Below are 27004 nucleotides of genomic sequence, written 5' to 3' on the forward strand. Positions count from 1 at the left end.
GACTCTTCAGAGAGCGGGAACTCTTTTTACAATAATTGTCTTAGTTACTAGAAAACTGTGAGAGGAAAAAAATGGCTCCTGGGCTGGAAAGATGGCTCATCAGTTAAGAGCCCTGACTGTTCTTCTAGATGTCCTGAGCTCAATTTCCAGTGCCTACATGATGGCTCACAAGCATCTGTAATGGGATCTGATTCCCTCTTCTGGGGTGTGAGAGGACCCAGCATATATATAAAAGCATTTCTGGCTTCTGACCCCAGAAGCCAGATAAGTCAGCAGCAGACATTCAGCAACACAAATGTAGAGTGGTGCCCTGTAGGTGTGCCACAGTTGCTTCCTTAAATGTTATCCTAAGATGGAGGTGTGGGAACGGTCTTCTCAATGGTTCAGTTAAGAAGCTTGTGGCAGAAGTAAATCTCATTGACCCCTGTACAACAGTCTCAGAATGAATGGCATCATAACCTTCAGATGCCGTCTCGCAACCTCTCTATGTAGGAGAGCACCCATTTAGGTCCTGGAACACCTGTAGACACCGCATGTAAGCCAGAGTGCCTACTGAGCTCACAGGCTGGGGCTGGGCCTCCTCCGCCTAGATCCAGCACACTGGCTTGTATAAACACAGACCCATCCAGTGAAAATGGTACCATGGCTTTCAAGAACCTTGTTTTTTATCTCCAGGGCTGCGACCCAATAAAGATACAGAAATCAGGCTTGGCAAGATGACTCAGTTGACACTGGCTGCCAAGACCTGATTTCAATCTCTGTGGCCCACACAGGAAAAGGCTGTCATTTGACCCTCATGTGCACTCCATGGCATGTATACACACATGAACACAAAATAAATAAAGCACAATAAACATTTTAAACTACTAAACTGAAGTATTTTGGCTGTCTAACTTCCTTCTCTTTTCTTCTCCCTACAGTCCAGACCTTTTAGCCCACCCATACACTCCTCCAGCCCTCCTCCGATAGCACCCTTAGCCCGGGCTGAAAGCACTTCTTCAATATCGTCAACTAACTCACTGAGCGCAGCCACCACTCCCACAGTTGGTAAAAAGATCTCTCTCTCTCTCTCTCTTTTCATGTGTTTGTGGTTGTTGACTGGCTGTCCTTCATGATCTAAGCTCCCCAAAGCCCTGTTTCTAGTCTTAATTGTTTTGCTGTGTGTTCTACCATCACCTGGTTCTTCTCTCGAGAGCACCTTCTCAGCTAAGGAAGCTAGAGCTCTAGCCGTACAAATTAGCAAACTGCAGAATGGGAGAGCGCATGTATTTTGTAGGAGTTTTCTTATGTTATCCCATGCAGATCGACTCACAGAAGAACTCATCAAGGAAGATGCTAATATTTGGATCTTTCTCGAAACAAGAAGTATTCTCCTTTGAGAGAAAATGCTTAGATCAGAAGTAATATATTTTGTCTCTTTTTTAAAAATCTTGGAAAGTTCGCTTTCTTGAAACTTTCGATTCTTCATCATTTTTTGGTTATCTGAGGTAGACATTGGCATCGGGATACTTGGGAAGTTTTTTCACATTGCTTTTCAGTGATATGTGGTCAGTTTCCCCCGGGGCGGGGGAAGTATCATTTCCAGCAAATGCCCCCTGTACCTCTGGGTGTGATGAAAGTGATGGGGGTGGAGAAGGGTGACTCAGGGTGGCTCCCCACCATCACCACCACCCACCTCCCTTCCCCCCCCCCCCCCCCCCCGCTGCCTCTCTTCTTTACTGCATGCTGTCTGACCTGGAGTTTTCCCTGCCCACTTCCCTGTGTGACCTTCCTCCCTCCCCAACTCTCCGACCTGCTCTCCAGTTCTCCCATGCTGTAAGCCAGCTGGCCCGTTCTGCACTGCTTGGGGGAATCGTTCACTCAGCTCAGTGAATTCCTGCTGCTACTTCTGGAAGAGCACATCACAGAATCACTCATTTGAGAAGGAGCTAGACAAAGCCAGAAGCCCTTCTAGGGAATAACTGCCCATGTCTTCCCAGAAAAACAAATGAAACTGTGCCTCTAAGAACCACAAAGGGAATTTCAGCTCTATCATATATTCTATACTTTAAGTCAGACCATCCCCACCCCACCCTCCATCCACTACCCCCACCCCCACACACAAACCTTCAAGTTTGGGTTAAATTAATAAACTGGAAATATAACCACTTTCCCAATTCCATGTGATTTTTTTTCCTTTTACTTTTTCAAGACAGTCATATGTATCCCAGCTCATGTAACTTCTTAAAAGACAGATTTTTTTATAGGATTTCTTATATAGCTATAACTGCTCCTTTTCTGTATTCATTAGGACAATCTGAGAGTTCCTGATTTTCAGTGTATAGTAATAGTATTAGCTCACTTCTCTGAATCTTTGTTTTTATTAAATTTTGTAACTACTAACCTCCTTCCCCCCACCCACCCCCTATCTTATTCATGATTTCAGCAGTCATTTGCCCAAATCCTGTCCTAATATTAGGCTTCCTCAAGTTCATCCATTCCATACACTCCATTTGACTTCATTTGTCAAGAAAAGAATTAAAGTGAGTTGTCGCTCAGAACATAGCCACACTCTGCCTCAGATGGGCCTCAGTGTGTTCTTTCGGCTCGCTATAATTCATGGAGAAAACTGAGCACACGGAATCGGAATGGTGTTCATGCTTTGGGGCAGTGTTTTTCTATACTGACTGCTGCAGAGATCTCCAGTTACAGCCAGGAACATTGGTCCTACTCGAACCTCGTGTATTTTATTTCAAGATGAACCATAGAGGGCTTGAAAACTGGAGACAAGTAGGAAGCTTGTCAAAATGTCTCCTGCCGAGGTCCCTAGGTTCTGTTGTTTTGATTTGGTTTCATCTGCCCACTTAAGTCCTCCCGGACCTGGTCTTTACAATCCTGTCTGCTTTGAGTCACATGGCCGCCATTTTTCTCGGCAGTAACTCCGCAGCAGCGTGACCAGCCAGCTTGTGTGCTGTTGTTTCTGCTTTTCCCCAAAAGCTGTGTTTTGCCTAAAATGACAACTGACCATAAGCAGTGGATTGGAGGAGGTTGAAAATTCACAGCAAGTTCCCTAAATTGGAGAATGAGCAGTCCCCTCCCACCTCCACAACACTTGCCTGCTGTTTCCTGTGCCGTTTGTGTTGCAGCAATTACATGGGTACCGATGAACTGGTCTCAAAAGCATAAGTGAACTAACATTTTTAGAGCAAGTCTGTGCCACATTTGGTAGTGTACCTCAAGAAACTGAGGCAGAGTGAATCGCGGGTTCCTGAACTACAGAGTGAGACTCTAACTCCAAAAATAAAATAGCAGCAACTCTAAACTCTCCCCCACACAATAATTCATAGGAAAATATCCATAAAGAACTTTTAAGTGTGAATATTTTTACAAGAGCTATGATCATAGAGTATAGACCCAATAAAGCATGAGAAGATAGATGTTTCTGTGTAACATTACCCCAAAATAATGAAGAGTTTTTACAAACTGTATAATTTTTAATTTAAGAATTTATCAAATTTTAAAATACCATTATTTTTTCACATGACTAAAAATTTTACATCTCAAATGTGCCAGGGTAGAACTTTTCTTACGTACTAACTGTGTAATCTGCCCCAACTGTAGACAGCTGAGGATGTGGAAAGATGCACTTCTAGAATGGAGGAGATATCTAGATGACTCTTGTGCTAGAAAATGGCCATAGGACCAGCACTGTCTGATGTAGGGGAGGAATAAACCTATTGCTATTAATGAAAGAAAGAAAGTGAAGTTGTAAGAATCAGATGAGAGCTAGCGGGAGAGATAGCAAAGCCTTATCTCTCCTTGCAAATATCCACCTGTTACCTGCTTCTTAGTTCAATTCAGTGAGTGTGAGAAGTTTTGTTTCTCTGTGGATCTGTTTAGATGTTTGTAAACTATTTCCTAGAATACCACGGGCCAAATGATGAAAGACAGGCATTTGTTTCCCTGTTATTTATAACAGGGCAATTTCCCTGGCAGTTATGCACTATGATTTGCATCTTTAATGTGGCAGGAATCTGTAACCAAGTGAGTGTCGCAGGGACTTTGATGTTTCCTTGGGTCCGTAACCTGAGTAAAAGTGACTTATTCTAAGTAATGAAATATAAAATATTTTTCTCTAGTGGTAGCAATTCTAAATTTTATAAACTTTCTTGCTGGGGGAGTTAGTCTGCAATGGAAACAAAAGATGCTGTATTTTGTGAAGCGTCTGTATCCGTATGCCTATTTGATGGGACAGACGTTCTCCTGAGTCATTCCACCAGCAAGGAACCTAAAAGTACAGTTAAGTATTGACAAGTAGCATCCTAGAGCCTAGGGCTGCAGAGAAGCCTCAGTGGTTAAGACTCCAGTTCCAAGGAATCCCGTGCCCTCTTCCAGCCTCTGAGGGAGCTGGCATATATGTGGTACACCTGCATTACATGCAAGCAAGACACATACAAAATATGTTAATTAACTGGTTAATTTATTTTTAAAAGTGCTTGCTGTTCTCCCAGAAGGCCCAGGATTAATTCTAAACAAACTTAATCAGATGGTAAACAACCCTAAATCAGCTCCAGAAAACCCAGTGCCCTCTGGCTGCCGTGGGCACAGCGTGCACTTGCCTTCCCAACACCCCCCCCACACACACACACATACATACTCTAATACACACATTTATATATTCATATACATACACTCACACATTCACACATAGGCACACACTCACAAGCACACATAGACACAAACTCACATTCACATACATACTTGTTTTTTAAATCTTAGAACCTAAAGAATTGAAAAAGAAAAGTTTCCCTGCCATATACCATAAGTCTAGACAGCAGGTTAATAGAATGACTTCCAGAAGCATCACTGTTCATGAAACATTTGCTGGATCCTAATTTCTGTGCTTCTCTGCAGTGAGAATAGGTTTCCCCATTACTGGTTTTATTTGCTTAATCTATTAAGGGTCTAATAACACCTTTAAAACTTGTGGCATTATATTTTGATTTCATATAGTAAGAAAAAAAAGTTTTTTGTATTTGTAATTTGGTAAGAAGAGAGATTGAGTAAGGATCCAAAATAGTTGAGGTTCGAAGACCCAGCTCATAAAGCTGGGGCCAACTTCCAAAGATGTTCAGCCACATTTGGAGCCATGATCAGAAATACCAGTGTGATGCTACCATTCAAAATTAATGATTGTTAACTGTCAAAGGCAGGTACAAGCAAATTAATGACACTGCTCACAAAGGAACCCTGGATTTATTCTGCTGCTTTGTGGTCAAGTTAAAAGCTAACTCCTTTCTCCTAGGGGAGATGTATGTGCCAGGCGATCTTGTTGAGATGTCAGGGCTGTGCTGGGATTTATGTTGACATACATCTAGCCCCTTGAGAAGTGCATTGGAGAGAAGTATTTTTGCAGAAATCAATTATTAATAATAGTCCCTGAGATGGTAGGGCATAGCCCCTTCCCTGCAGCTGATTTCCACCACATTGATAGATGCTAAACCCTGACTCTTTTTAATTCAGTTTTTCCTCATAGAACCATCTCGAATATACTCATCGATTTCCATCTTCATCCTAATCCCAATGTCTTGACCTTAAGTTCTTTCCTTTTGCCATGAAAATCATCCCTGCCTTGGTCGGTAAACTGTGCTTCTCGGTTTCCTTTGGAATCTGTCCTTGTGTTTTTGTTTTCCATTCGTTTATGTTTCTTTGGTTTGTAGTGTCAGAAGATGATGTTTTTTATGACAAACTGCCCTCGTTTGAAAGGCGCTGTGACACGCCTGCAGGTATGGTGCTAGCTGAGTGATCTCTAGACACTTAGAGTTTTCAAATCCAAGCTATTTTCCATCTGACTGCTAGAAGCTTCATAGACATCCTCCTCCCCTCATGAGTCCCAGTGCCTCTCAGATGCACCCTGTACATGTCCCGACCATTGCGGAACTCATGTCACTGAACCTATTTTAAGTGGACATTTTATTATAAAGCAGCAGGTTGCATGACAGTTTCTCAAAAGAGAAAAGGCTCAAACCAGGTGAGAGTCATTGCTGTGTGAATTTTCAGAGGAAGGAGTGATTTAGGTACCCAGAATCTATTGTCTGCTTTCTAATTTAGCAGTTAACAAGGCACCATTGGAAGTGTCTCTTCTCTTTGGTACAGAAGTAAAGGATGTGTTGTGACTGGGTGCCTAAGGCAGTTCCCAGAAAGGGACAGGAGGTCTCTGACATCATCTGCGGACTTTAAATTGATATGCAATGCTAAGCGAATGTTGCATATAAACCACTAGCCAAGTTTATCGTTTGTGCCAACAAGCAAGAGGATGACACTGAAGATGAAAACGATACAGCAATTGCTGAATGAAAGTTTGCCCAAATTAATGCAGTTGAAATATGCTGACACCCCTGCATGGCCAGGAAGACATCTGCTCCATGTTTTCAAGTGCCTAGCCCTCAAGCTACCTACATGCGTGTCCATCCCTTCAGTCTCCATAGCTTCGATTTTGCTTTGTTTGCTCAATTTTAAGGAAAAAGAAAAACCAAACAGCTCTAGACCGCCAGCCTTCCCTTTTTCCTGCACGCTAACGGCATGCAGTGCCCCGCCCTTCCCCGTAGTGAGATTAATTACCTGCTCTGTGACTCACATCGTGTCCTTCTCTCTCCCTTTCCTTAACCTTCCCCATCCCGCTTCAACTCCTGGCCAAACAGAGAATGAACAGCCCTCCCTCGTTTGGTTTGACAGAGGAAAGTTTTATTTGACTTTTGAAGGTAAGTAGTGCATAGCATACCAGATTCTAATCCATAGTCCTGTGTTGTTTTTATTCTCATTTAAAAATCCCCAGTTTTTCCTCAAAATTTCTGATCTTGCTTTCTCCATTGAAAAATGCTATGGCTACTTAGAAAGCATCAAGAACTAAAGAAGGCATTTCATGAATTTGGTTTGTATGTGTTCTTCAATTATCCACATTGAACAAATTAAAGCTGATTTGCAGTTGACCTCAGTTACTTAATTAACGATGGCCAATTAAAAGCAGAACAAAATGGAACCTTCTTTGGCTAAGGAACTTGACTCTGTCAACCAGGCTCTTGCCTAACCCTTTTGCAAGTATGTGTGGCAAACTCAAGTACGTTTGGGGTTGGTTTAGAAAACTGACATTCCAGATATAGAATTCAATCTTGTAAACTGTAAATATGCGTGTACGTGTGTGTGCATGTGTGTGTATGCGTGCATACATGTGCATATTATGAATGTTAACAAGGGAATCAGACAAAGAGAAGCAACAAGGAGTGTTAGAGGAAACTTCCATCTGCACCTCCTGAAATTGCTACTGTAATAACTGCAATAAAGTAGACAACCACTGTTGAACCTGCCATTCTAGAAGGTTAAGAAAAAACACATAAAAATAATGTCAAATTTTTTAACTCAAGGTTTGACCATCTATTATATCTTCCATCAAGGGTAGCAGTTAAACCCTTAATTCAGTCTGACCCTTAGTTAAGTGTTTAACTTCTAACTCATCTTCACGGGCTGGAAATTTGATTAAGTGGCACACTTAAACTACCAGTGTAAGGAAATGAAGCACTTTACCTTAATTACTCAGCCATTTTATGTGTAAGGATTTATCATATAAGGTCTTATTTGCGTAATTTTAAATAGTGAAGTTTTATACCAGGGTCAAAAGTTGGTTAAAAAAATGACAATAATATGTATATATAATTTTTTCTTCTTAGAATAGATATCAAGATAGAACTTGTCTTTGTGTTTCATGACAACAGGAACTTGAGTGTGTTTTAGTGCAGTTTTTAAAATTATAGTGACTGAAATATATGAACAGTATGAAACACAGGAAAGTGAAATTCACCCAACAGTGAATTTTTCTTGTAAGATGGGAGCCCTTAATGCAGAGTAGCTTGCAGAAAACATGGTCTATTGTTGCGGGAAATATTAAAAAGGTCAATCTGCCATCTCTCTTGCCCCACTGGTCTGTATTCCCGCTCTAGTACAGTACTGGTGGGCCTCAATATTATGTCCCTCTATGGTCCTGCTCGGTGTGTTCTCTCTCTCCCAGCTAGCGAGTTCACCTCATTTCCACACGACAACGCCGCACACACCCCACGATCAGCCATCTCAACACCTAGTTACACAGTAGAAATATGACTCTTAAGACTTAATTATCCAACCAGATTTATATAACAATAAGATCACAATTTACAAGATGCCAATACAATACTTTCAGAGCCAATTTATAAAGATAAAGCTTTAACCCAATTATTCTAACTTTGTGAAAATCTTAGCTACTTGTGACTGCTTGAAACCACACGGAATCATGATCTTCTTCCTGTCTGTCTGCCTCCATGTTGGCCTCTCCCCTTCTCCCCTCCTGCTACCTCTCTATCTCTCTCCCTGTCCCCTAAACTCCTAGCTCTCCCTCCCTTTTCCTGTCCAATCACAGGCCTGCCACTGCCCTAATGTGATTGGACAGAGAAAATCCTGCAACATTTCACCCTTTCTGTTTAATTAAAACAAACAAACAAAAAGCAAAACAAAAACAAAAAAATGACTTTCTCTCAAATTACAATTTGAACACAACTATTACCATATTGTATTGGTATAAGATAGACATAACACCCAGTCCAACATTTTTGCCAATAAAATGGAACACTGTCCTCTATCCTAACTTAAAGGCTAGAGTTCTGCACCTGGCTATGTCCTGCCTTAAGATTGAATGTCAACTGAAACCATTCTCTTAAATCTGTTCCTCTCAAAGTAAAAAGCCTGGGTTGGCTAGACTATATAGTTTTTCAACCCCATCATAAATCCAAGAATGACTGATAATAACTGAAAATATATAGGAAGCGTAACACAGCTTCCAAAACTAGCCATTTGATAGAGACTGCTGAACACCTGGACAGTTCTTTACTTCAAAATGTTGGAGCATCAGTCTTTAGCCTTCTGGGCCAGGGCCATCTGACAGACCTAGAGAAACAGGAATATTAAGGACTAGCCTACTCTGTCACAGCAGAATTAAGCTATCCTAAACCTGTAATTTTATAATCAGATCTGATTATAAAAACAGCAAAAGAAGGACTAGGTCTAATCCTTGTATTTTCAAATATTTAGTGTCAATAGAAGAAATTTATACTAGATAACCTTGATTTTGCATCATAATAAAATCTGTACCAAATGAACTTATGACTTCAACTTAGTAACAATTATAAAGATTTCTATTAAATGATGCTATGGCTATACAATCAATTCTAGCTATTTCCTCCCTGTTCCAAATATGAGCATTTTTACATTCCCTAGAAAGACAACAACTTATTAATAACCCTCTCCAGCCCCAAAGCCCAGGGAACTGAGTTAGCAACTCTTCATAACTTCTTCAAGCTGAATATAGGCATTGAGATATTATTAAGGGGGTGGGGAAGGGTAGGGAAAACAGGATTGATCGGTCTCTGATATCTGTGTTTTCTTGACTGGGTCCAGCTGAAGTCCAGGACATCATTGAGTTCAAAACAAAACTTCAGTATCATCAAGATATATTTTTTGTTTGATTTTCTGGAATCTAGTCCTCTGGAGGTCTCTGTTCATCATATCTGATCCATATAACTCTGGAAGATGTAAATACCTCAATCACCTTTTCCAAAAACACAAAGACAAAACCTTTTTTCAAAATCAGCATATCCTTGAGCCAGTAACCAGAAAAACCTTCATTTTGACCTCTCTCCCAGAGGAATAATATAACCATAAAACTCAACATCACACCTATTTTGAAAATTAAAACAATCTAAAACAAATGAAATAAACTAAAATATTGTATGTGCCTATATTTAGACCTTTCCTATGTTGCCAAGAGGATATAAAACCCAATATTCCTGTAAAGTCCACATTAGACAGAATACGAGTATCCTGTGAGGCAAGGAGTCTATCTTTATGCCATCTTAATACAATTGAGTCACACTTCTATCCGTACCCGCTTATAAGCAGGCAGCTAGTCAAAGCAGGAACGAAACCCAGAATTCCCATGGAGCCCACATTAGACAGAATTTGAGTATGCTGTCATGACATATTAGAGCAATATATCTTTGTACCATCTTTCTGTTCAGCTCTCTGCCTGGAGACACAGACATTGATAATTAATACCTGTTCAAAGCAGGCAATGGTTATCACTGCAGTCTCTACTCTGGAGTCAGTGACTAATATTCCCTATCCTCGTTCAAATTAAATCAAAACAAATGAAGTAAATTAAAACGACAAACCAAAAGAGATGGCAGATTGACCATTTTAATATTTTCCGAAACCGTCTATGTAAACCTTTCTGATGCCCTGAAGCCTTTTGCCAGTGTGAGCTGAGAACGGGTACTAGGTGATTTTTTTGAGTTGCCCTTTTTCTCATGTGCCTTATCACCTGAAGCCGTTAGTTTTCTAATAAGAAAGATGGTAAGCCCACAAACCCGTAACCCCCTAAATTTTCTCTCTCAATCAGCTGAAACTAAAGGGTCCAGGTGAGACTGGTGGGCTGAGGCACCCCTGTAATTCCAGCACACAGAGAGAGTCTGATGCATTTGAGAGTAGTCAGGGATAGTAGCAAGCTCCATGCTGGAGAGAACCTGTCCAAAACCAAACAAATACAAAATGTACAGGCATCTTTTTATTGTAGAGTACATCAGTAAAGGGATCGAAGCAGCTTCGGGATGGGTTGCTTCAAGTTGGAAGCTAAAGTGCACACAAGCCCACACCTGAGCCTGCCAAGGCTCTAACTCTTGTTCAGCTGAGCCGCTAACAAAGTCTGCACTCCAATTTTTAAGCCAGGAAATTAACTAATGTAATAGAGCTTCATACGTACAAATCAGTCTCTGGGGGGTTCGCCTAGGAAACCCTGAAAAGATGGCAAAGATTATCTTTTGTTGTCGTGATAAAATGACGTAGACATGGCTGTATAACACCTTGAAAACGTGGCCCCACCACATTAGTTTACACTCCAAAACTCCATCCAACCCATTCTGTTGAAGAGCATTTTAACAGAGTCTCCGGGACGTTCATGTTTGTTCACATTTATTTTTATTAATCACACCTTTCTTCAATGCTTCATCCAGAGAAAGAAGAACTTGAAGGTTCTCCTGTCAAAAATCTTCGCTTGTTTTAAGAAGCTTTGCATTTATTTACTGACTTCTGAATACCATTTTTGTGTTTAAAGCTTCACTGTTCTTTTTTTTTTTCTGCTCATATGTGTTCTTAATCATGATTAGGATTCTACACTCATTCCATTAATGTTTGAGTCATTGACCAGTCTGTCATGTAACTAATGAACTAGTGAGTTTAGTTTGAAAAGACATGAAGTACCTCAGATTTGCTAACACATGAGGTACAAAGCCTTAGACCAGGGTTACAAATTACAGTGCTTCTAAATATATCTCAATGCTTCTAAAAATAAATTTTGTAAATATTTTTGCTAAAAAATTTAATGTATATTGCGCTTATTAAGAAAATTATTCAAATGCTAGTAACTTTTAAGTCAACCAAAAGAAAATCCTGGGCTTGAGACCAGTGTCAGTTTAGTTTATCACACAAGTATGAGGAGCTAGCACCCACCTAAAGACCCAGGTACCACCATTCACACTATAATCCCAGCACTGTGGAGGTGAAAACTGAAGGATCTCAGGAGTCAGTCTAGCCAAATGGTGAATTTCAGCTTCAGCAAGAGACTCTACCTCAAAAGTAGGGAGCAGAGCAATTGAAGAAGATACCTCTGACCTTTGCCACATACCCACAAGTCATGCCCATCCACGAGGCACACACCTGCATGAACACTCACACGCATACACACACATGCACACGCACACGTGTAGCTGACTGCTGAAGCCATCAAGTATCCTCAGGTAGAATGAAATTATATTTCCATGACAAATCACTGTGCCTGACAGATATTTCAATTCTGTAGCGCCTTTTAATGTCAAGATGTTTCCAAAAATGCACTGCCTTTCTCCTTCATGGCTCTTTAAACTATAAAAGCATCTTGCATCTGGCAGTGAAAATCAACAACAACAACAAAAATCCTTGTTGCCACGAGTCATCTTGTGTCTCAGACGTATCACACTGTCCTCTGTGACCCTGCTTCCATTGGCCCAGCATCCTTGGCACCCACTCTCTACATTTTCACTCTCTTTGCTGAACTCGCTTCAGTGAACACACTCACTTCCCTAACTGAATCCCAGCTCTCTCCAGGGACCCACATCTCTCTGAAGCAGCCTCCACAGAATGTGTTTCACTTTCCTGGGGGCCACATGCCATGGGACTGAAAATCAGGCTTAAATTCCCACAGCCCTGCTTTGCATGTCAAAACCTCCTGATTTAGATATTGGTCATTTGACCATCTATCCGATCACTTCACTGGCTTCCCTCGTTATTCCTTGACCCCTGACCTCAGGGCCTCCCTCTGCACTTATCTGTGAAGTACCAGCAACTTCGTTTGAATCATCTTCATTTTCAAGCATCATCTCTTCTGGTTCTGTGGGGATGACCCATCCAACACATGGTCTCCAGGGCCTCAACAGTTTCTTCATCCCCAACTTGGTTCCTCCACTCTGCTCAGCATCAGCACCTTGGAAACAACGCTTCCTGGCAGGGCTCAGTTTAGCCATTTCATAACTAAAGCTTGTCACAAGTCTTATATAATAGGAACTATGTTAAGCACTAATTCTCTCTCATTCAACAGCATCTATTGAGCATGAGATTCATACAAGCGCCTTGCTGACCACTCCACACTAGGGAAAAAAATCTCTGTTGCTACATAGCTTACTTCCAGCATGCAAAATAAAAAATAAGGAGAGAAATAAGTACCATCTATAGTAGGGGGATGGTAATGAGTTCTATATGAGAAATAACACCTGGAAAAGGCTGGAGCATATTAGGAGAAGAGAGGAAATGAATAAAAATGGAGCGATGCCCAAGCACTCACTCTGCGGGAAGCACCTCTGTGCTGCCATTTCACCTACACCAGCCACTGCTCTAGAAAATGAGATTTGGGTAACAGCTTTCCAGAGCCACACAGCCAGCAGAGTAGAGGTTTAAATTTCAGCTGCTTTGTGGGAAACACCCTGCGCCACTCCCTCAGCCCACAGTACTCAAGAGTCTCAACACCAGAGCAGGATTTTCCCTCCTCCTCTCATTCCAGCTCTCCAGCTCTTTTCTTCCCAGGCACAGCTTGCCTGGGCCTCCCAGAAACCTCCTCTCCCACCCTTTCCACTCTGACTCTGCCCACCAGCCCAGTCTGCCATTCGGGTTCTTTTCTATATCCTGACCAGATCCCAGAGAGTGAATATATGTTTCTGGAAGCACCCTGGTCATCTCTGCAATAAGATACTCTATTCTCTCTGAACTTGTGTTGTCTCTGAGAAACAGCACTCCAAATGTCTGACCTAAGCAGGCTATTTAGTGTTCCTAATTGATCACTGGTAAGTCATAATTTCATGCAGGAAACACAGGACCATCCCTTTGTCTGTCTGTGTGTCTCTTTCTTGTGGTTCTAGGGATTGAACCCATAGTTTACAACCAGTAGGCACGTGCCCTGTCGATGACCTTCATCCCAGCACTACTCACTTCTCTTCACACAGACTTGTATTGAAAACTGTAAGAGTTTGGAAAGGCTCAAAATTCTTCTCATCACAAAATGTCTAATTAACTCACTTGGAAGTCATTAAGGAAAGGAAAATTGAAAGGTGTGGACGGTTTTCTGGGAAGCATTTGCTTTGCTAAATTCCTAAAGTTCTTCTGGTGGGAAGGGTTCCCCAGTTGTACCTTCCCCATTCAGGGTAGGTACAATATTTTCAATAGACAAACATGAAAACGAATGAGCACTCACTGCAAAAGTCGCGGCGTTGGGTTGTCAGGGTGGTGAAACAGCGCCGGAACATAAAAAGCATCAGTTCAAATCAGTCTTCATTCCAAATGCAGGCATAGTCCGTACCCTTCTGAGACTGTGTGCTGTCTGCCATATGCCGATGAACTATCCAATCCTTTCACTTTATAATAAAGCTCACACAAGGGCTTGCTGCTTTGCTGTAACATACTAACTCAGTTTAAAAGATTAAAGTGCAATTGAAAAATGCAAAATGTGCTACCAGGGAAATCTGCGAAGATTTAAATTTTCCCATTTTCTCTTCGAAGTAAACTCGTCGCTTGGCTCTAAAAATCCCTCAGAATAAACATGTGGATGTTGACTTGTTCTTGCTGTCTGAAGACATCACCCCACCTCACTCACATTTAGTGTAATGCAGGCATGCTGCAGACAGAATGGGCAGAGCGTGCCTTATTCGTCTTGCTTGAACAAGATATATAGGCCAAATGTGTGTAGGGGCACCTGAGAAGGTCATGAATGTCCAGAACTCATGTCAGAATCTCTCTGACTATATAATTGTGGGAAATTTTAATGTATGGTAGCTTCTGGGCCAAGTGTGTTGCCAGGCAGGGCATACCTGGATAGTGAAATGGTGACTTATGTATTTATTTATTTAGCATATCTAAGTGCCACTATCTTTGCCAGTAATGGTGCTGCAGGATGTCATGGCTAGCCCATATCATAGTGCACTTCTGAGCTACCACTGCAATAGCATTGGCTCAGGTTGTTCACACCATGACCTAAGGCTGTGGCACTCTACTGCTAACATCTCAAATGGTGAGCAGAGATACAGGAACTTGGGAAATGTCTTCAAGGTAGCACAAAGTCCTGTGATTAAACCATTCATGGGGGAATTGTTAAGTCCTAACAGTTATGTTTTAATCGCCATAGTATTCAAGTCCCTGTTGTGCCCGACAAGACTCCTAATCTTGAGGGCTTAATGTCACTTAGCCCGTGTTTTATAAACTTCAGAATGGAAGGGATGGTAGCCACCCAGCAAGATAATTAAGAAAACCAAAAAGGACCAACTTGTCTTTTGTTTGTTAAATTATTATATCACCTGAAAGGGTTTGGTTTTGGTTTTTAATTATCAATGCTTTGAGGTGCATTCAAACAGAGTAAGGAAAAAAAATGAAGCAATGTGACCAAAAAGTTGCTGAGTCCCAGACACTGTGCTTTCTAGATTCTGGCATTTTCCTTCTCTCTGATGTCATCTCTTACCTCCTTGTCAGTAGTTAGGCCAGGATTTTCTTGTGTATCCATCATATTCAGCCCGTGGTGTCTTTTCCTCATTTTAAGACAATGATGGTCCAAAGTGCAGATCCCTGAACTGTATTGTGCTCAAAAGAAACTGAACACAATCCAACAGATGGACAAATATGCCCAAAACAGGAGACCTCCTGCTTTACTGATAGAGACTTTCACCCTTCAGAGAAGAGATGAGCCCCAAGTGTACATTGCACTGCCTGGGTGCAGAAGGAAATTGTCAAACAGGAAGATCACAAAGCCATAAGTCCTAGAAGAAGAGTTATTACACGGAGACAACTGGAAATCTGAAGCATGAGTTCTACACTTCCCTAGATAAGGAAAAGGAAATAGCCCATAATTAATAGATCAGAAAAACTAACAAAGATTCGCTTGTTCCTTCCCTTGGTGTATGCAACTATTCCATCAGTCTTCTTGGCTAAAGGCCCTGTGTTGGAACATTATGAAGATCAAACAAAATGGCGTCTGCTTTCTAGAAACACACAAACACCAGAAGTGAAGTACTTCCCATGAGGTGGCTTTAGCAAAGGCATGGGAGAGTTGTGAAACTCTAGAAAAGCACAAGGGGTTAACTGAGAAGAATCAAGAACATCTTCTTAGAGGGAAGGGGACTTGCCCCAGCTGACATTAAAGAACCAGGATTCACAAAGCTAAGTGCACAGGCTTGAAAGAGTGACTTAAACGGAGTCGGAGTCGAGGTGAGAAACACCCAACTGGTACTCGGCACTGATAAATCCTGGGCAAGTGAGGAATGTTTGCAAAGATGGACCAAGTAAATCAGGACCATAGTCTAAAGTGCTTTGCCTGCTTGGAGAAAGAATCTGTAATGCAACCCTGTTCAACGTGAATTTTAATACCTAATAGTATGGAAGAAAATTGGAAGGCTGAGTCTGCCTTCAGATAAGGAGTCATCTAAGGAGCCATGGACAGTCACACCTCCGGCACTGCCACGTGTCGTTTGTTCTCTGGAGTTAAGCAGGACTCTGCCTGTTTAGTACTTGGATGGGAGAACCAGGGAGAAGTCTGTCATTAATCAGGAGGAAGAAATCAATAACCGTGATGTGACCAGGAAGAAGGACTGAGGTTCCTGTGCAGAATCCATTGAAGATAAGTCCAAGAAGAAATGGACTGTAAAAACAGGGAGCTGTCTGCTGAGTGTGACAGGCTCTGGATCCATTCACAGGAAGATTTAGAGCACCTGCAACAGAAGTTGCTCCTTTGTGGTTTTCTTAAGAAAAGAAAAGAAAAAAAAGAATCAGCGATTAATTTTGAGTGGACCAGTCAACAGTTACATTTTTGTAGAACCTATTAATGGCCTAAAAGACTTGCTGTCTTCTCTCGGTTGCCTGTTCCTGACTGTGGCAATGTCTAAAACCCTGTGGCATTCTAAGAGTGACAACCTGACCACTAGAAGGGAAAACTGCAGAAGAAAAGTGTCAGCTTCCTCCTGGCTGCTATTACGAATACAAGTTAGCGTGGGACTTGTGGGATGTTTCTTCCCCTCCCGACCTGCTGCCTGTCAGTGCTTCCAGCACTCTCTTGAGCCTGTATCGTTCTCTATGATATAATCTTCTTTTACTTCTGCTTTTTCTCCCTTCTGACTCTCACACACGAATGCTTACATACTTGAGACTGAAGGGATATTTATATTTGTTGGATCATATCAAATGAAAATGAAATGGTTCACAATAAAGTAACTGAGTATTAAATTGTACAGTTCTTTATTAGTAAAAAGAGTTACTTTTATATAATACTTCATTTTTTTTTCTTTTCCATGTAGCAGGAGCTCTTGAGGAAAAAAAATTAAGTTCACTACCTACCCCACAATAATCTTAGGGACATATAAGTCATGTTGAAGAAGTTTGCTGTCCTGTTAGGACAGCCAGGATTACAGAGTTTGACTAACATACCCCCTTAAGGTAGATTCAGCATGCAAATGCCTGCTGGTAGGCTCACAGTTATAGCTGTGAGAGGAGTCAAGACTCTTTCAGTAGGTTCTCAGGATTAATTATAATGGAAGTGTATTGACTAATTTTCTCATGCTTACTAACTGTAACAGGTAGGCATGTGGCAGGGAAAACAATGATTAAATTTGTAGAACTTGGCTTAGGTACTGTGCATTTGTTATCAATATTATTACAGCTGTGCTCATTCAGCCAGTGATTGTTTACTGGGTACCTGCTATGTGCACGGGTACTGTGAAAGCTATCGGGACACAGCAGTCAGGAAGAAAAGCATGTCCTTACCTTTATGATGTACAGAACCCAGACATCAAATGAACGGTGACACTAACATGTAAAGAATATTATTAGTAAGGAGCTACAGTGCCCTGGGGGCATCCATCAGTGTCCTGTGCTATTTTCTCCTTTAACCTAAGGGCAGTGGAAGAAATAGGAGTGATTTAGGTCTAGGTAGAGTTCTCTGAATACTGTTCACTGTTGTTGTGTTAGCATTCTGAAACATCGTCATATGCCATAGGTGTGTTACTGTAACTGTAAGTTGGTTTTATCCTAAATACTAGAGAGGAAGCCCCCATTAATTTATATCAGTGTACTTGGTAATAATTTACACATGCATATATACAATTACATATGGAGAGAAGTGAATAGACATATTTTATATCTTAAATAGGGGTGTGGTGGTGATAGTGGTATGTCTCTGTGTGTGTGTGTGTGTGTGTGTGTGTGTGTGTGTGTGTGTGTGTGTTGAGTACACATACTGTTTAGGATCTGTAATAAACCTTGGGGTTGGAACGACATCCTCAGCACACTGTGTTATAATCTAAGTTTTGCATTCTTGCTCTGGAAGCTGGATAATAATGGCACCTTTCTATGCCACTGTGGTCAGGATGAAAGCCCAGCACAGTAGCAAGGGTTCACTGTGAATGTGGGGCATTCAGTATATCTTAGCTTTTACCACCATTGTCCAACCTCACACATCCCTGGCTTGTGACACGTGCTGTCTCTGTGTCAATTTTGCTTGCTTTCAAGAAGTCTCTAGCATTTCAGTCTTCTACATAAATAATCCCACAACATGATCTTCTCTGAGTAGCTACCTCACTTTCCTTTCTATGGACAGCAAGCATTTTTTCCCTTGGTTGCTTATGGAGCAAGAGGATGATTGGACCCATAATACCACCTCCCTCTGCACCCGCATCCCCTGAGCCAATCCTTCAGGCTGACTGGAGACTAATAGTCTAGCTGACGGTGAGCTCCTGTATTAAAGCTGCGGGGAGACAGGCAGGAAAACTGGTTTTGTCTCATTCGTTCATAAACCTCAGCATTTGGCAGATTTGACAAGTAATTTCAAACCTCCCCAGAAGAAAATGAAAGGTAAGAAAGCAAAGAAAATCACTTTACTCTTCAATGGCCCTGAGCCTGCATCAGACAATGGCTGGCCAATAATCTCTGTTGCTTTTATGTTTGCTGTGAGTTTTTTAGGAAGGACTAGCCACAATTTTAGGTTATATACTTCCATAACAGAATAGTCTTTTAAGGGCTGTTAGGCTTCAGCAGTTTACTGCATGCCTAGCATGTATGAGGCCCAGCACTACAGAAGGAAAAAAGAAGGAAAAAGGGAGAAAACCTCCTTTATGAGCCTCTAGCTACCCTATGATGGGGGAGTGCCATAAATAAGTGGAGAAGGTACACTGGTGATATAAAGAGATGTAGAGACTCGGGAGACACTTCCCTCTTAAATCCTTTCTGTCTCTGGGTTTGAAACATATTTAATTCGCATTACCTCCAAACTGACTTTAGACTGTTGGTTATGAAACATCCTTTCAAAATGTAAAACCGAAACACAAACGTAATTACACCATATAATAACTACTAACATAAACATATCTTTCACACTTTTAAATATAGGGAAGATAAATAACACCGGGTGTATACTAACAGTTGTGCACTAATTGCTTCACTGCATCCAAGATGGCTCTGACGGTCTCAGGAGGAGGAGTTTTCAGTTGTCACTGTTAGGAGTTCATCAATGATTTTTGCCATCATGTGTGTGGCTGTCATTTCTCCAGAGCCTGTCAGCCCATGGGACCTGGGGTAGAATTGTTTTTCTCTTCTACTGCTCTGCTTAGGAGTCACCAGGACGCTAGGAAACACAAAAGGAATGAGGTTGCTTTTGTGGTTGGCAGGTGATCAATGATACAGGTGCTGTGTGTCTTCACAGTTACGGTTGTCTGCTGCTCAGCGTGATGAGAACAAGCCTTTGTTTCCCCTATGTGATGACAGAGAAGCGTGAAGATGGCCTCTGATAAAGCCCCAGGGTTACTCCAGGAAGCCTGGTGAGGGAGCAGGGCAGGGTCGTCTTTGCAGGATACTATGGTGGCACTGTATTGCTGAGAGGACAGGAAGAATGGTTACTAGTGACAGAACTCACAGCTCATTGTCAATGAAACTGGCCACTCAAACTGTGGACTTTCAGGGAGTCAGTTCCAAGCAGCTTCCTCTTCCTCCTCCTCTTCCTCCTCCTCCTCCTCCTCTTCCTCCTCCTCCTCATCTTCCTCCTCCTTCTTCTCCATACATACATACATGTCAGCCCCATTGGGAAAATAACTTTCAATAGTTCTCAAAATTGCCAGTATCCATTTTTTAACTGTAAGGAACCATGGAAGAAATTAAAAATAGAAATGTAGACACCTCGGTGTAAGATTTCCTAATAAATCCCATTTGATTATTCTATTACTTGTGGACATTATAGAAGAGACAAACACGTAAGAACGTAAGATAATCTGTGATCTAATAACCGCAGATAATGCCTATTATTGTTCCTCTGTACTTCAGTTAGGATATTTTTCCTGTGACTGCGACTCTGCATCTATGGCTTGCTTATATGACCAAACAGCACATACACGGCACCTTCTTCTTTTAACTACCCTCAGTGCCATTACTAAGCACCTGAGAATAACTCACAGTTTGCTTTCTTGTGATTATTATATTGACTTAAACACTTTACCTGTAAAAATTTTTTAAAATATCAAAAAGCACAAAGTAAAAATTTGGGGTGCCAAATCACACTTTTTTATATTGATACAGAAAATATTTTTAATATTTTGTTAAATTCTTGAAGAAGCACCTTTCTGTACACACACACACACACCAGTGTATCATTTTGTTGATACCACAAAGCCATCTAATGATACACTCTCCACTGGTTTATTTTGAGATGCAAAATAAGCTTCAATATAGAGACAAGTATTTGTTTACTAACCAATGACAAAGGATGATAACCAAGCCACTGTCTTCCACATACCATCAGAAGTCACAGCTTCAGACACCTGAGTTGTGACTGGAATCGGCACTTGATTATTAACTCAGTGATTTAGATTTGTTAAACATATTTATAATCTTGACTTTGTATACTGTTTTAATTTATTTGAATGTGATAACATTGATAGCTTAATTTTACAATACATAAAAAAAGAACTCCAGGATTTTAGCAACATTTATTTTTTTTCCAAGTTTATTTCTAAGTTTCTGCAAAGCAAACAGCATCCCTGAAAATCAGCCAGAAGCTTTCACTACCCAAGTATTAGTCCATCGAGCTGTCAGTCAGCCTGTTTGTCCCGGTTGTTAAGGTTACAGGATATTTTTAAATATTTTTTTATTACGTATTTTCCTCAATTACATTTCCAGTGCTATCCCAAAAGCCCCCATACCCCCCCCCCACTTCCCTACCCACTCATTCCCATTTTTTTGGCCCTGGTGTTCCCCTGTACTGGGATATATAAAGTTTGCGTGTCCAATGGGCCTCTCTTTCCACTGATGGCTGACTAGGCCATCTTTTGATACATATGCAGCTAGAGTCCAGAGCTCCGGGGTACTGGTTAGTTCATAATGTTGTTCCACCTATAGGGTTGCAGATCCCTTTAGCTCCTTGGGTACTTTCTCTAGCTCCTCCATTGGGAAGGTTACAGGATTTAAGGTCCAAGGAAGGTGCATAGCCACATAAATGAGCTAATCTCTGCATAAACCGAGGTTTCACATTCTTGCTGCATCAAAGCATAACATTTTTTTTTCTTTTCCAAACATTTTCACCGGAAGTAAAGTTTCCGTGTGTTGAAATTCAGTCAGATAGGTTAAGGGAAATTAATCTAAGTACCTCAGCTGGAGAGATTATGAAAGAAGCTGGGAAAGCTCGCCTGAGCTCGATTCAAAATTAGAGGGACAAAGGGACAAAGGCTCGGTGAGCTGCCACAGCTTTCCTTTTAAGATTAGTTGTAAGATGCATCTGGTTAAAACGTTTCCAGAAGTATGTTTTTGATACTAAGGGAAATATTACATAGAATTTAGTCCAAGTATAATCTGCAATAGCTCTGTAAACCTCACAGTAGCTTTTAAACTGGTTACATTCAGTGAACTATATCCATACATGGACACATATAAATCTAAACCCTTTTTCCGCAAATGATAATACTTCATAACAAAAAAGAAGGGTACAGAGTGTCATATTTTATTTAAAAAGAGTAAACACAAAATAACTAGGCAGAACTTCCCACCATTTTTAGAAGAAAATACATTCAGAATCAGGACACAAATGTGGCCTCTCCTGTAAGGCCTGGGTGTGGCTTTCCCAGCCCACTGTGGCAGTCTTAAACCACTTCCAAATAAATGGAGGCAAGAAAACACATTAAACAGCTCAATAGACATTCTTAAGTTTTGACTTTCTTTTGATAGTTGATAAAAAAAACAAACAAAAAAAAACCTATCACATCTTTTTTTTTTAAACTATCACATTTTATGACAGCATTTGAGTTAGCTTTCTACTAAAGAAGGACACTGCAGTATGGCTTGCAAAGTATGTCCCCTTCCCAGGCTTATTCCATAACATGTTCAGAGTCTGCATTAGATAGTTATCCCTCACCCCTCCAGACTCAATCCAGTTCCATTGCCGAGAGACGGAGCAAGTGAGATCACCTGGTACAGGGGCTAGCTTTAGAGAGTTGGTGGTGGCAGGAGCCCAAGAGCGTGACCTGGCCCCGCTGAGAGTTGGTGGGTTCATTTTTTTAAATATTTCCCACAACAGGTACCCAGGAATTGCTACTACTTGGCTGGCCCTTCTAGGAGTACCAGAGGTGTGTTATTGTAATAACAAATATTGCACCTACCTTGAGTCTTTTGCAAGCTAACCATAATATAATGATTGTAGTTTTAAATAAGTAAAAATTAAAATACTTTTTTAAAATTAATTTTAATAAAACAAGCATTCCAACAAGTTTTATAGCCTATCATGATACAAATACTACACCAAGCAATTTAAACCAATACAGTAGTCACCTACTATATAAATATATGCCAAGTTAAACATGTATGCACAGAAACCATCAAGAAATCTGGTAGAAAGATGAAAGGAACCTGCAAATTCCCTTTGTACAGGAATCTCTAAGCCTCCCTTTGCTTTCTACCTAAAAATCTATTCTAACTCAAAGACTAAACTGTAGTTCTATAACCTTACCAATGGCAGCAAAAGCACCATGGTCGTCAAGTGTATACCACATTAAGGACTTCAGAAATACTGCCTCTAGTGGGTAATGCAAGTTGTTAGTATTCTCTTTGTAGTGATGTTATATTGAAGATGAGGAAACTGAGCCACAGAGATATCAAACGCCTGTCCTAGTGGAAACCAAGACATCATACCTGGATGGATGTGGCTGTAGAGCCCATGCTCTCTTTGTTAATCTCGTGATCATATCTCCTCACTTGGAAGTTCACCTTGTTGTCAATTAAGCATTTAATGGACCACTGTTGTACACTCTTAGTGCAGTGGCTCTCAACCTTCCTAATGCTGCGACCCTTTAATTCAGTTCCTCGTGTTGTGCTGATCCCCAGTCATAAATAAAACTGTTTCCATTGCTACTTCATAACTGTAATTTTGCTACTGCTGTCATGTAAATATCTGACATGCAGGATACCTGATGTGTGACCCCTGTGAAAGGGTTCTTTGACCCCCCAAAGGGGTTGAGGGTTCGCGTGCTTGGCCCACAGATTGAGAGCGACTGTCTTAGTGTTAAGTTGTTCATTTGCTTATGTCTTATATTTACATGTTTGTGTCCTCGCCTCTGTCTTGTACACAGCAGAACCTGTATGTGTACTCAACCTGCTGCGAGGGGAAGCTATGTTCAGAGCATTTGTTCTCTGTTTTAAAGTTATTCTCACAGTGACAACCTTAAATATCTACAAAGCACCTGATACTGCAAGACAGAGAGCTGAGTGTGCACTGTCTGTTACCCCTGTCCTCCCAAGAGGAGTATAGGTAACCTGACTTCCCTATGGTCACAATGCTGTTTTCTTACAGATTTTTGGCCTTAAAAATTCTGATCCCTTGAAGTCGTAGGACAACACAATTTCAGATGTTTTTAAATTTTAAAAGCTCTTCTTCATTCTCTTAGGCCATAACTTTGACTTTCTCACCATCGTTAACATTATCCTAGTTTCAGTCAGTAATCTCAATAAACAAAGACTCTGAGGTTTTATGGGGGACGTGGAAGCACTCACTTATGACCAACCACACTGAGCACAGCATCTATGTGATATAGCCTGGCACTCTTCACAATTAAAAATGATCTATATTTGATCTTACAACTCAATAGGAATGATTTTTTTTCTTATCTTCAGGAAATAATGCAAAGGGAAAAGATCAATGAATATACAGATGAATTTAGATTACTACCTAGAAATTACCTGACATTTGGAAAACTTTTGTAGAGGCATTAAATAGCTGTTGGAAATTATACACAGACCAGAATGTGATGACCAAAGAAATACATAAAAAATAAAATTAAATTAAATTAAATTAAATTAAATACAAAGATGCTCTATTTTTGGCAAAGTTCAAGCCTATGAAAGAATTAGAACTGTAAATTGTGGGTGCTTTAAGGTAAAAGTGTTCTCTGTAAATATTTATCTTATATATGTTTCTGCTTTTGTAACTTTATTGATCAAATCCATAGGAATGATTATAGTGTCCAAGAAGTGGACACAGCAACAGTAGAAGATGGTAGGGGCCACTAGGAGGGGTCAGGTGACAGAAAGTGATAGATCTGAGTTAGAGCTTTGTCCTCATGGTATCCCAGAGTTTCATCTAACTGCTGAAGTGCTCCTGGGACCTTCTTACAAACTCATCAACCAACTAAATCCCCCAGTTGGTTTTATTTTTCCACATATTCATCTACTGAGATAGTTTTCTTTGTCAAAACCACAAATGGTTGCCTTATTTATTCCAATGTTTTTGTTTTGTTTTGACTTTTGAGACAGTCTCAGTATGTAGCCCAGACTGCTCTCAACTTGTCATCCTCCTGCTTCAGCCTCCTGGATGCTGGGGTTATAGATATGCAACACCATGTCCAAATTGCTTGACAATTTTTCAATCTTAATATATAGGAATTTCATATTTATTTTTGCTACTTTTCTCATCAGTTTCATCTCAATATCCCAAGTTTTTAAAAATTCTTGAGCACATCAGAAAGCCTGTCTTACTCAGATAATCTCCATACTGTGTTAAGTTGTGACAATCATCATAAAAATAGCTAATTTGATGCTGTTACAGACCAAGCACTACTCTAAATGCAATACATTTTTATCCTCACAACAGGCCTACAAAACGTTATGATTGAATCATTCCTGCCCAAAAATAGTTCAGACAAGTATCAGAAAAAGAAACCATCCCAGGCTGGATGCCAAATCCCATTCTCCCAGACTCTACGCAGTGTCATGGCTGAATGTCTATTCTAGTCTCCACACTGGTACCATCATCATCACTGGTACTGCCATCATCACCCCCATCACCCACCCCTAACAATTCTGGTAATAAAAGGCCAGTCTGTGAGCAGAGCTCCAGACCACTTACCAGTGATGCCTTCCTCAGTAAACATCTTCCATTGATTCATAGCATGACTCATGTAATTGTCCATTCACTTTAAAAGACCATTATCCACCTAAATCATATCACTTTACTCACAAAATTATCCTGGCTATTCAAATGTTTTGCAATTTTGAAGAATAAAATGCCCATGATATTCTCTTTATCTGTTAACATCTGTAATTCTTATCGATTTTATTTTCTTTTTAAGACGAGTCCTCGGACTGGATAGATAGCTCGGTGGGTAAAGGGCTTGGCTACATATGCTTGTGGATCTGAGTTCAATCCTCAGTGCCAAGGGCAAGCCAGGCATGGCTCTGTATGCCTCTGTGACTCCAAAACTGACGTGAGGCAGGTGGGTCCCGGGGCCTGCTACCCAGATGATTTAGTGGAAAACAGTTAGCTCCAGCTTTAGTTATAAATTCTTGTCTCAGAAGATGGAACAAAAGGGACTGAAGAAGACATGCAATGTCAACCTCTGGTCCCTACAGGCACACACAAGGGAAGTGAGTAGGCTACATTATACTGAACATGATCTAAATGTAGAGTACACACACACACACACACACACACACACACACACACACACACACCAGATAGTCTCTCATTTTCTAGGGGACTTTTCTTTTGGTTTTTCGAGACAGGGTTTCTCTGTATAGCCCTGGCTGTCCTGGAACTCACTTTGTAGACCAGGCTGGCCTCGAACTCAGAAATCTGCCTGTCTCTGCCTCCCGAGTGCTGAAATTAAAGGCGTGTGCCACCACGCTTGGCTCTAGGAAACTTTTCTAATCATCTCAGTTCCAGGAACCCCAAAGAACTCAAGAAACCGATACTGCTACTTCAGATTGTACAAATCTTGTATATATGTGTACTTTGCTCTGTGACATATGCGGAGATTTTCATATAGATTCTCAAAGGAAAATTATTTTAGTGTATGTTTTCACTTACAAATTTTCCAAGATAATTTATAAAACTCTTCATCACTGAATTTCTAACCATCCCGTTTTCTTTTCCCACACCAGCCTTTTAAAGCACTTGCTGAATTACTGTATTTGATGCAGGTGTTTTGTTTTGTTTTGTTTTATTACTACCTCACCAAAGCTCTAAGTTCCGATCACGTGGAAACATGATCTTGCTATAATGATAACAGCCTAAACCCCTTTCCACTCTGACCTACTTGTTAGTATCAGCTAGGGAACCTTGTCTTCAGGACTTGTTAATCATTCCATAAATATCCAAGTAAGCAAATGAATTGAGCAACACTATAAAATCACTTCTTCCGTTCTTATCTAATTATCTATAAATGAGTGTAGACATCACCTTTCTCGGATCTAACAATAGGTGATTCTTAAGGAAAGGTTGGTATGATCTTGGTTCTATTTCAGGAAATCTGCAATCCCGTGGCATGCACACTCCAATTGTCTGAAATTGTTTTCTTGACCCATATGGCCCTATAATTTTCCACTAGGGAAACAAAATAATATAGTCCTCAGAGCCTACATTTTGAATTCACACATACTTTAGTAGCAATCTTAAAATTTTTGCATTCCGGCTAGACAAAAACTGAGCAAGTTGTAGAAACTCTTTGAGCCTTGGTCCTGTATTAATTGGTTTTCTGTTATTGGAATAAAATGTTTAAGATCTTCAATTTAGGGACTGGAGAGGTGGCTCATCAGTTAACTATTTAATAGCAGTTAAGAACTTCCAGAGGACTTGGGTTCAATTCCCAGAACCCACTGGCATCTCACAACTGTCTGTAACCCCAGTTCCAGGATCTGACACCCTCACACAGACATACAGGCAGGCCATTGCACATTAAATAAAAATTAAAAAAAAAAACTTTTTAAAAAAGATCAACATAAAAGGAAGAAAGGTTTATTTGGGGTGACAGTTCCTTGGCCCTGGGCTGTAGGCCTGTGGTGGCACAGTGTATCCTGTCAAAAATGTGTATTGGAGGGGGCATTTTTGTCTCATAGAGGCCAGAAAGCAAAGAGTTATTCA

At 40.7% G+C, this 27004-nt stretch overlaps 1 protein-coding gene across 31 annotated transcripts in view; it reads left to right on the forward strand.

The window, feature by feature from the left end:
* Positions 1-27004, forward strand: part of Sgip1 (SH3-domain GRB2-like (endophilin) interacting protein 1) — a 236125-nt gene that overhangs the window by 186564 nt on the left and 22557 nt on the right. For 23 of the 31 annotated variants that reach the window (XR_003955025.1, XR_376359.4, XR_376365.4 and 20 more), the window contains 2 exons: positions 921-1047; positions 6681-6740. Coding sequence is in view for 12 of the 31 variants with exons in the window: in NM_001285852.1 (NP_001272781.1) it covers positions 921-1047; positions 6681-6740 (187 nt within the window). In the remaining 19 variants the exon portion in view is untranslated. The other 8 variants (XR_376364.4, NM_144906.2, NM_001285860.1 and 5 more) reach the window with 2 other exon arrangements.

Source organism: Mus musculus, chromosome 4 (genome assembly GCF_000001635.26).
Source record: "Mus musculus strain C57BL/6J chromosome 4, GRCm38.p6 C57BL/6J".
Taxonomy (NCBI): domain Eukaryota; kingdom Metazoa; phylum Chordata; class Mammalia; order Rodentia; family Muridae; genus Mus; species Mus musculus.